At 27.1% G+C, this 9622-nt stretch overlaps 2 protein-coding genes across 2 annotated transcripts; one reads left to right on the top strand and one right to left on the bottom strand.

Annotated features, from left to right (window-relative positions):
* Nucleotides 1–955: 955 nt before the first annotated feature.
* LOC100568999 (trihelix transcription factor GT-4-like) lies at nucleotides 956–3268 on the top strand. Its single transcript, XM_016805690.2, has 5 exons — nucleotides 956–1169; nucleotides 1940–2086; nucleotides 2223–2540; nucleotides 2623–2887; nucleotides 2953–3268. Exons 1-5 carry the CDS (start codon nucleotides 1139–1141, stop codon nucleotides 3083–3085), a joined length of 894 nt encoding a protein of 297 aa, XP_016661179.2. The 5' UTR covers nucleotides 956–1138; the 3' UTR covers nucleotides 3086–3268.
* An 872-nt stretch (nucleotides 3269–4140) lies between these two features.
* On the bottom strand, nucleotides 4141–5231 carry LOC103309930. Its single transcript, XM_029491984.1, has 4 exons — nucleotides 5031–5231; nucleotides 4745–4920; nucleotides 4569–4678; nucleotides 4141–4471 (listed from the first exon to the last, which is right to left on the bottom strand). The coding sequence occupies exons 3-4, from the start codon at nucleotides 4634–4636 to the stop codon at nucleotides 4156–4158; spliced, it is 384 nt and encodes a 127-aa protein (XP_029347844.1). The 5' UTR covers nucleotides 4637–4678; nucleotides 4745–4920; nucleotides 5031–5231; the 3' UTR covers nucleotides 4141–4155.
* Nucleotides 5232–9622: the final 4391 nt, after the last annotated feature.

Raw genomic sequence — 9622 nt, 5'->3', positions numbered from 1 at the left:
AACCGTTTTTCATATAGGTACATATGGGTTACAATGATTTAATATCAGATCCTATATTCAACACATCCATTTCAACGGCCATTCAAATATCAATAAGAGTGGCTACCAACTGGCCAGCCTTTTTTAGTATTTGTTTTATTTTATATCTATATAAATCAATACTGATAATATGAGTTGAATTATTACTAGAAATGTCGGGTACCTACGAAGTATAACAAACTAAATCGCACATCATAATAAAATCAATAAATTCTTGGCTCCACTCAGTACCCTTAAAAAATAATTTTGACCATTTAGCATAAAATATATTAACTATTTAACAATGTTAAAATAGACAGTTTAAAAGTTAAAACTGAATAACAAAAATATACAAATTAAAACATACATGACTATTAACTATTAAGTATGTTAAATTCCATAATACGTAGGTACTAAATTGACACATACTTTTTATGAAAATCTTAATTTTTTTCAATTGGTTTCTATGAAAAAAAAAAAATGTTATGTGGTGCTCAGAACATAATATTCTTATTTTAGTTAAATTAACTGAATACACCTTTAATGCTACTCTTAAAATTAAACTTAAAATAAATGAAGAGCTTTCAGCAAATCAATTAAACAAGTAAATAATATTTATTATAAAATAATAATTTATATATTATTATTAAATATACCTAACGGTTCCTTAATAGTTGATATATGCTAGAAATTCGTTGGTCCATACCGGTATAAATTTCCCCTTAAAATGAATACCGGTATAAAGCAAAGACATTTTTTTGCAATACCGGTTTAAAATATTTGTTATACCGGTGTAATATTTCTGACCCACCTCGCGAGCTGGGTCAAAACAGTTGTACCGGTATAAATGTTTGATCCCTCCTCATTTCTTAATTTCTCCTTTTTCATATCACAATTTATCACAACTCTTATCATGTAATATTATGATAACATATTTTATAGTTATAACATATTTTATAGAATTAATGATTAATTACTAAATTCATTAGGTCATCATAACTTAACTACTTAACTAAGTATTTATGATTAACTAGTAATTACTACATTTATTTTTTTAACCAATTTATTCCTATTTTATATTGCCAACTGCCAGTACAGCAATACCCATATCTATTAAAATATGAATAATTTATTTAGTTCCTTTATGGAAGGTAAGTAGAATAAAATATAACTTGCCTATATAATAATAATAATAATTTTAATTTATTGCTAGTAGTTGATTAATGTGTACAAAGTGTATGGTTAACATATGAATTTACTAGCTTTGCTCTACGCTGAGGTAATACCTCTGCTCGTAGAGCAAGAATACTAATCTAGATGTTATTATATTATATTAAATTTAAAATAAAGAAATAAAAATTCACGATTTGATATGATATATTATAAAGAATACATTATAACTTATGAGTATAGTAAAATTAGTAATAATCATGATTTATAAAATAATTAAACATTGAAAAAATAAATTTTAATAATTAAGCTGTTTAATAAAATAAGTTTTTAAGTATAATACTTTTCATAAATAATAAATTATTTATAGTTTTGAATTATACAATACTTTTACAGATTAACATAAAACCAATTTTTTAGTTTAAATTTAAAAAGCGAATAATTTGAACACTTTCTCAATTCATCATCTCTAATGACTTTAGACCAACTTGTATATTTGTATTATATATTAGACCAACTTATTGATTATATCGGTGATTACAATATAAATTATATATCATATGAAAAATAATCAAATATGCAAAATATGCAACTAACATTTTTAAATATAAATTCGCAATGCTATGAACCAAACGTCTATATTACTTAGCTATTTTCTTAATGATTATTAAAAAACATGCAAACTCCTAGAAATCCCTATCCTTAGTGATAAATAACCTTAGTAAATTTGTTTGTTTAACTTTTAATATAGAAATTGAAGTCAGCGATGTTGAAGATGATAGTATGGAGAATAATAGTATTTATAATCAGACAAACAATTATGAAGATACAATTCATGAAGATGGGGAAGAGAATATTGTATTGTTTACTGAACAAAAGAAACCTTCAAAACAATCTGGTGGGACATTGTAAAACTATTGTTCGGGGGTTAGCATATACACAACATTGGGTTTTAACTTGTCTTTTGCCTATACATTAGGTGTACCATAGTACCATACCATGTATATAAATATTTAACAAGTTTTTTGGTATAGGTACATGGACTGAACAAGTCATAAAGCAGCTAATAGCTGAACGTACCAAGCTCAGCAAAGAATTTATGTATGCCAAAAAAAAGGGACAAAAGAACAATCTGTGGGAAAAAATAGCAAAAGTTTTGCATAAACAGGGCTACACAAACTTTACAGCTACTAATTGTGATGATAAGTGGAGAGGATTGCTAAACCAGTTTCGAAAGGTGCATGATGCAAGTAAAAAAACTGGTGGTAGTGCTATTAAATGGAAATTCTATAAGCAAATGGAGGAAGCAATAGAGCCAATTGGGAAAAAACAAGCTATGTCGCTTCCTAGAAGTAAAAACAAAAAATGATTTATTCATTTATGTTCAGGAATAGTTTAGTTTATTATTTTATTTATTCCTTGCTTAATTTCTAGACATATTAAAAGAGTCATCTACTTGTGAAGAAACTTTATCACAGTATGTAGAATCAACACCTACTAGACAACTTAACGCTTCAACATCTGTAGCTATTTCACCACGGTATGCAGAATTACCATCAACTACACCAAAATCCTCCCCTGAAATTCTACCATTGAGCTCGGTCAAAGGAAAATCCCCAGGATGGTTCCAAAAGTACCAAGAACAAAAAACAGAACAAATAAATTTAGCTTTGAGGAATGCAAACGAATTACATAATCGGTATATAATTTTGTTTTCATAATGTAATGCAGCTACTTAATTTAATAATTTTTCATATTAAATAGCCTAGATAAGATGGAAAAAAGAGAGGAAGAAATGATAGCGATTCAAAGGCATCTTGTTTCCAAACTTGAAGATGCTAATAATATTGAACTTCAAAAGTTAGAAGTTTTTAAACAGATGTTCAATAAACAATAACTACCATTAGTTCTAAAAAAAAAAATGATTTACAAATGCCGGTCTCACAACTGTTTTTAATTAAGTATAAGGTTATTACTAATTAGTTACTAAAGGAATAAGTGTGATCTCCTATAACTGTTAAATTTGAAAAAGTTTATTTATAAAAATAATATTAAAGTACTACTAAATTTGAATTATGTGTATATTATAATGTTTTGTTTTTAATTAAAATGTTTTAACACCACATCATTATAAAACTGTTTGCAATTAACTTTAAGGTTATTAGTTACTAAAGGAATAAGACAGTGTAATCTCCTAAAACTGTTAAACTTGAAAGATTTATTTTATAAAAATAGTATTAAATTACAGTTAAAGTTTAATTATGTATAATACATATTTTGTTCATAAATAAAATGTTACATGTTTTAATATTATAAAATCAAAGACAGCTGTTGACATAATTCTTGTCTCTTGACATTTCCACTTAAACTATCATCTTCATGGTGGTTACCATCCTCCATCTCAGACGTGTAGATCTCGGTTGAATTGAAATCATCGGAGTTATCAATGCATAAATTGTGTAAAAAACATGCTGCAGTGATAACTTTACTACAATTTTCTTTATGATATATATCCATGTGCCTTAAAAAAATATATTAGTTAGTTTAATTTATGCTATTCATGTTATTATAATAAAATACTTCAGTTTTCGAAATCTTCCGATTAATTTTCCAAATGCTTGTTCAATCACTACTCTGGAACTACTGAGACACTTATTAAATTTTAATTGGCTATCACTTAGATGTCCATTATCCTTAAATGGAACCATCAAAGTACTGGTTAGTGGATATGCGCCATCACCCAAAATATGACACCCTGGTGGTAATATTACACAAGGTTGGCTTAATAGTTTTTCACCAATTATACTACGTCTAAACACTCTTGCATCGTGTGATGAACCTGGCCAACCAGCAAAACAATCAATGAATTTTAAATCACTGTCAACAATGCCCTGGAATAAAATAGTGTTTATACATCAAAAGTATGTTATAATTCAATGATTTAATATAATTTAGTAAAATACTAAATTAATTTTCTCTCACTAGTAGCAAGACGGTAGGAACTTGTTTCCGATTATAGAACATAGTTCTATTTAACTTCGGCATTTTTGTTCTCTTCTCCCATGGAGCAAGAATCGAAATATGACATCCGTCAATGGCACCAAAAACACCCGGAAAAGAATGTTCTCCTCTTAAACTATTAAATTTTTGTACAACGGTTTGTGCCTTATGGTTTGTAGGCCATTGTATAAAGTTTCCAGACAAATTATTAATTTCTGTTAAGCAATGAATAACAATTTTATAGCTCGTGCTTTCAGCAATGTCAAATCGATTTCCTATTTGTCTAGTATATTAAAATAAACAAAAAGTATAATTTTTTTAGAGGATGTTTAATATATTTAAAATGTAAATATTATATATTTTTATATGTTTATACAAACCGATGAGTTTCACAATTAGCCATATACCAGACAAAAACTAACACTTGTTTGTCAACAGGTATCTCCATTTTATACCTTTCCAAGGGCAAACTTAAATGTTGTAATAAAATCTAATTCATACAAATTAAACGTATTAATTATACCAACAATTGCTTAAATATTTTCAAACTGTTTACCTCAATGGTAGTTCTACTCAACCGAAAATGTGCTTTGAACTCACAATCTGAGAAAGACACTACAGTGGTCTCTACAAAGTTTAAAATTTTGCTCTTTGTCTGTCGATAATTAAGGAGTATATCGTCATCATCATCATCATCATCATCATCATCAAGTACATTAGATACTAATACATCTAATACAATGAATATATTTATAAAAATATGTTTATAATACCTAAGTTGCATTGATAAAGTAGGTATTGAATTATATTATTATTTTTAAAAAGGTATGCTTATTGCTTACCATGTAGTATTTTTTTTTTTATGAGTAAACGCACGTATAATGTTATTTCCGGTTTGATTTTTTGTTAGAACAAAATCTTGAAATATTTGCATTTGCAAGTTATTCATTTTAATTTTTTTTAATTTAGTTATTATTTATTCATATAAAAATTCAAAATGTATACAACATGTAAACACGTTATCTGTTATTAGTTTTAATACTAATTAAGTGATAACTAAAATTAAATATGGAGGCCGGAGGGGATATTATTGGTAATTATTATTTTGTACCTAAAAATTTCTTGATATACCTAGGTACCGGTATAAACTAAAAGATACCGGTGTAATTATTTTTGTATACCGGAATAAATGAACGAATTTCTAGCATTTTTAACGTTTATAAGTTTAACATAGATATACATTAATTATAAGTAGGTACTTATCTATGTAGTTTGTACATTGTACAATTTACATATATTTTAATACACAATAAATTATATTTTTATTTAAAGTAAAAGATTTAACTTAATAATTATCAAAATTATTTAAAATTGTTATGTATTGTCGTATGTGTATTTTTATTTATTTTTAATAATCCAGTTTTTGACAAAATCGATTATATATTTTTGACATAATGACATTACTCAAAAAAGAATAACCGTAGATACTATTGTAGACTGTAGTACTGTCCATGATAATTTTTACCTAATATTTTTATTTGCAATTTCTGTACATGATAAATTTTTCAAAATGTATAGGCATAAGAAATGTTCGATTTTTAGTTTTATTTATTTATTGTCCATAAAAATGTTTTTGCTCAAATCAAAAGAATTGAAACTTTAATACAAGGATTCTCATAAGTTGTTATTAGTGTAATTAAAAATAATAAAGTTGAGCGTAACTTAAAAATAATTTGTTATGGCCGTCTCAAGTAAAACTTGATAAAATTCGTCATAATCACAAAAATTTGCAAATTACTTTGAGTTAGACATTCATTAAAGTTTTTTTGTAATATAATATCTAAGATTTGAAAATTCAATAGCAGATTCTTCATATGTTTATCTGTCTATAACCAAAAAAAAAGTTTACCGGAAGGTCAAATTATTTTTTTATAATATGAGCGCTGGAATGGTTCAAATGATTTTGTCGATCTTCACATTGAATATTCACCCCTAAATTAACGAATTCTCTTCGAACGATTTTCATTTTTTGCTGTAATTCAAAAACGAATATTCGTAACCACTTGAAATTTGCACATTTTTATTTTAGAATTATCGGACACCACAGCGTGTGTTTTCCTTTAAAGAACCGAGGCAACTCATGGTGGCCAAGGGCCAAGGGTGGACATGCCTCCCTATAAAATAATAAAGTAACCAAAAAAAGCATGTACCTAAACCAACGCTTTGAATTTATGTACTTATTTCATATTTGATAAATATATTTTATTATGTGAATATACCTACTAATTTTCCAAAAATGAAGTACTTTTTTGGTAAAAGTATGAACTGATGAACCACTTCTATGAAAGGTCTTGTACTCATGTATTAAATTTTCAAGTCTTAGCTATACTTATTTTATATTTTATACATTTTTAACTACAAATTAATTGTGGTTTTGTCGAAATTTGATTTTTAAACGCTTATAAAAACTATCGTTTATGCCGTTATCGTGCTCATGTGGCTATAAGTACCTATCGTTAATATTTTTAAATTGGCAGCTATGAAAAAAAATTATGAGCAACCTCATATTACATTTCTTAGCTTTTTTGACTGAACGAATAATTTTTATTGACATTTTTTAGAAGAAAAACTAAAATTAATCAAATATACAATCCAAGCGGAGACGGTTCAAAAACCAAGGTTAGCAAACAATTTTAACAAATTTTCATTTATTTATTTTTGTTTTTCCTAATTATTTCAAAAAGTAATGATAATTTTAAATTTAAATCTCCCAAATGTACCAACAACCAACTTGATCCAATTTCATTCCAAAAATCTCTATCGAACTATCGAAGTTTATGATCAGAGCATTTTTTCTACTAGAAAAGTTGAAAAGTTGGAGTTGTACAAACATTTTGAAATACCTCACGTAAAAGTCTGAAATCATTAGACTGGACAAAATAAAAATAAAATTTTAATTCATTTTCAACAATTTAGGGGGGGGGGGGGGCAAGTGTACCTTGTTGCCCGGAGCGGCAAATTGTTTATTCCATTTAGGGGGGGGCAAATTTATATTGATAAATTATTATGGAATATAAATTGTGGGAATAAAATGAATACTTTTACATAATTTTAATTATTATTTTACCCTTCAATTAAAAACATTATTATAGCTCGAAAAGGAATAAAATTGGGATTTTATGATTCAACAATATATTATGTTAAATCGGCTCGGAATAGAAATAGATTTATGGTATTATGAAAATTCTGCTAAAGATTTGTCTGGATTAAGTGATTATAAAGAAAATGAGAAACGCAAAAGAAGACGAAAGTTACCACATGGCGAAACCAGATCCAATGAAGTAACATTATCTCGTCGAGAAAATTTTATTGTAATGACATATTTTTTTATACTAGATAATATTTACAGAGTTACAAAAACGTAAGTTTGCATATGATAATTTGGTGAAAAAATTTTCCTTTTTTCATTAAATTAATGAAATTCGTTAAAGTGCTAAGGAATTAAGTGAAGCTTATCCAAATGACTTCAATATAAGTTTGGCTAGTGAGGTGGTCCAGCTACAAGGGCACGTCCATAGATTAGGGACTTCTGACAATAATACTCAAATTATTTTGGAACTCTTGTTATGGATAAGAAGTAACAATTTCATAATTTTGTATCCATACGTAGAAATTGCCCCACGTATATTTTATTATCAACGGAATCTACTAACTGTTAGTGGAACGTTCGTTTTCTGTTCTGAAACGAGTAAAAAATTATTTAAGGTCAACAATGAATCAAGAAAGGTGTTCTGCGTTGGCTTTATTGACAATAGAATCGGATATAACCAGTGAAACAGATTTCGAAGAAATGATAACTTTATTTTCAAACCTTCAGTCAAGGGGAAAATATAAATTTATTTATATACCTATTTAGATTATAACTATTAATAAAAAATACAATACTTAATAATAAATAATACATTATTTACTTAAAACTATATATTTTCTTTATTTAACATTGGTTTTCCTATATATAGAAATAACTACAATTGAAGGAATATTAATATTTATAGTCTATAGAGAAATTTATTATATTATATTTTTTAAATTTTTATGATCATAATTATTATTCATAATATCTTTTACAATAATATATCACGCACATATGAATATAATATTAGATTTAGTGTATATATATTGTAGGTATATACATTTAATTCGCCAATATTATATTAGTGAGAGTAGCATACTATTATGTTTATGTAGTTGGTTCAATTTTCTGTGGACCAAAATTGTATACAACAAAATAGTTACACCTTACATTTTAAGAAATAGCATTTTTTTTTTTGAGGGAGTGTGGGGGTATAGGGGCCAGGGGGCAGCTGAAATATGTTGCCCCGGGGCGCAAATTGTCAAAACACGGTCCTGCAAGCGAGCTACGGTATACTTATTCATAGCCTATTAGAGCTGACAACTTACAAGGGTCAATATTTTCCTATTATAGCAACTGACAACAAAGCTTTACAGTTGCCGCGTATAGTTATATAAAATAGTAAATTGAACTCAATAACTAAATACTAATAAGTAGTGACAGGACTCGGGTTAAAATAAATAATACACTGTTGACTGTTGTGCTTATCAAATAAAAATCATTGGAGCCTAAACAAGTATCATATTGTCATTTACCAAGAAGCAAGAATTCCTAGATATATGTTTTATCCGACTACCATGGACATTTTTGAATCCCATTTTAAATTCTGAGCCTCAGAACAATGAATGTATTGAATTTATTATAATAATGATTTGTTTGTATGTAGTATTTATATTAAGTTCTTCTTTTTCCTTTTTGTGCCTCATCACTAGAGACCGGAATTATTTACATTTGTATTCATTAACATTTTTTTAGAATTTTAACTAAAAAATTATATTAAAAATAAAAAAATATAAAAATAATATTTTCAATTTTTCAATCATAAACGAAGGCAGTGGCATGTTCAATAATTATGGATTGGGGTTGGGAGGTGTGGAATTTTTTTTATAAACAAAATATTTGTTAAGTTTAGCGTATTAAAATTTTTTTTTTGAAACCTAGATAAATCAACTTTTATAAATTATGACGCAAATAATTCTGATAATCACCTATGGTGTTTTTACATAACAAGTCGAGGGATGTATTCGATTTTAATTGTTCGAGCGAGAAAGTGACCACGCCGGATGTATGTGAAAATTTCAAAAAATTCATTTGACCATAAATTTAAAACTAGTCTGGCTGCCAAATTCAGACTTCCAACAGAAAAGTTTCAAGCAGGTGTATTGAGTTGTACGAATGCGTAAAACACTGAAAATTGTGAACTTTGTAAGGCTATAACTTAAAAACTAATGATTTTCAAACATTCATTTCTTATTAACTCGTTGTAATACATAAGTTTCGAAAAAAATTTTAAAACTAGCG

The sequence above is a fragment of the Acyrthosiphon pisum genome, unplaced genomic scaffold, assembly GCF_005508785.2.
Source record: "Acyrthosiphon pisum isolate AL4f unplaced genomic scaffold, pea_aphid_22Mar2018_4r6ur Scaffold_20508;HRSCAF=21239, whole genome shotgun sequence".
NCBI lineage: Eukaryota > Metazoa > Arthropoda > Insecta > Hemiptera > Aphididae > Acyrthosiphon > Acyrthosiphon pisum.
The sequence above is the reverse complement of the archived record's forward strand: the minus strand, read 5'-3'. Positions and strand labels throughout refer to the sequence as shown.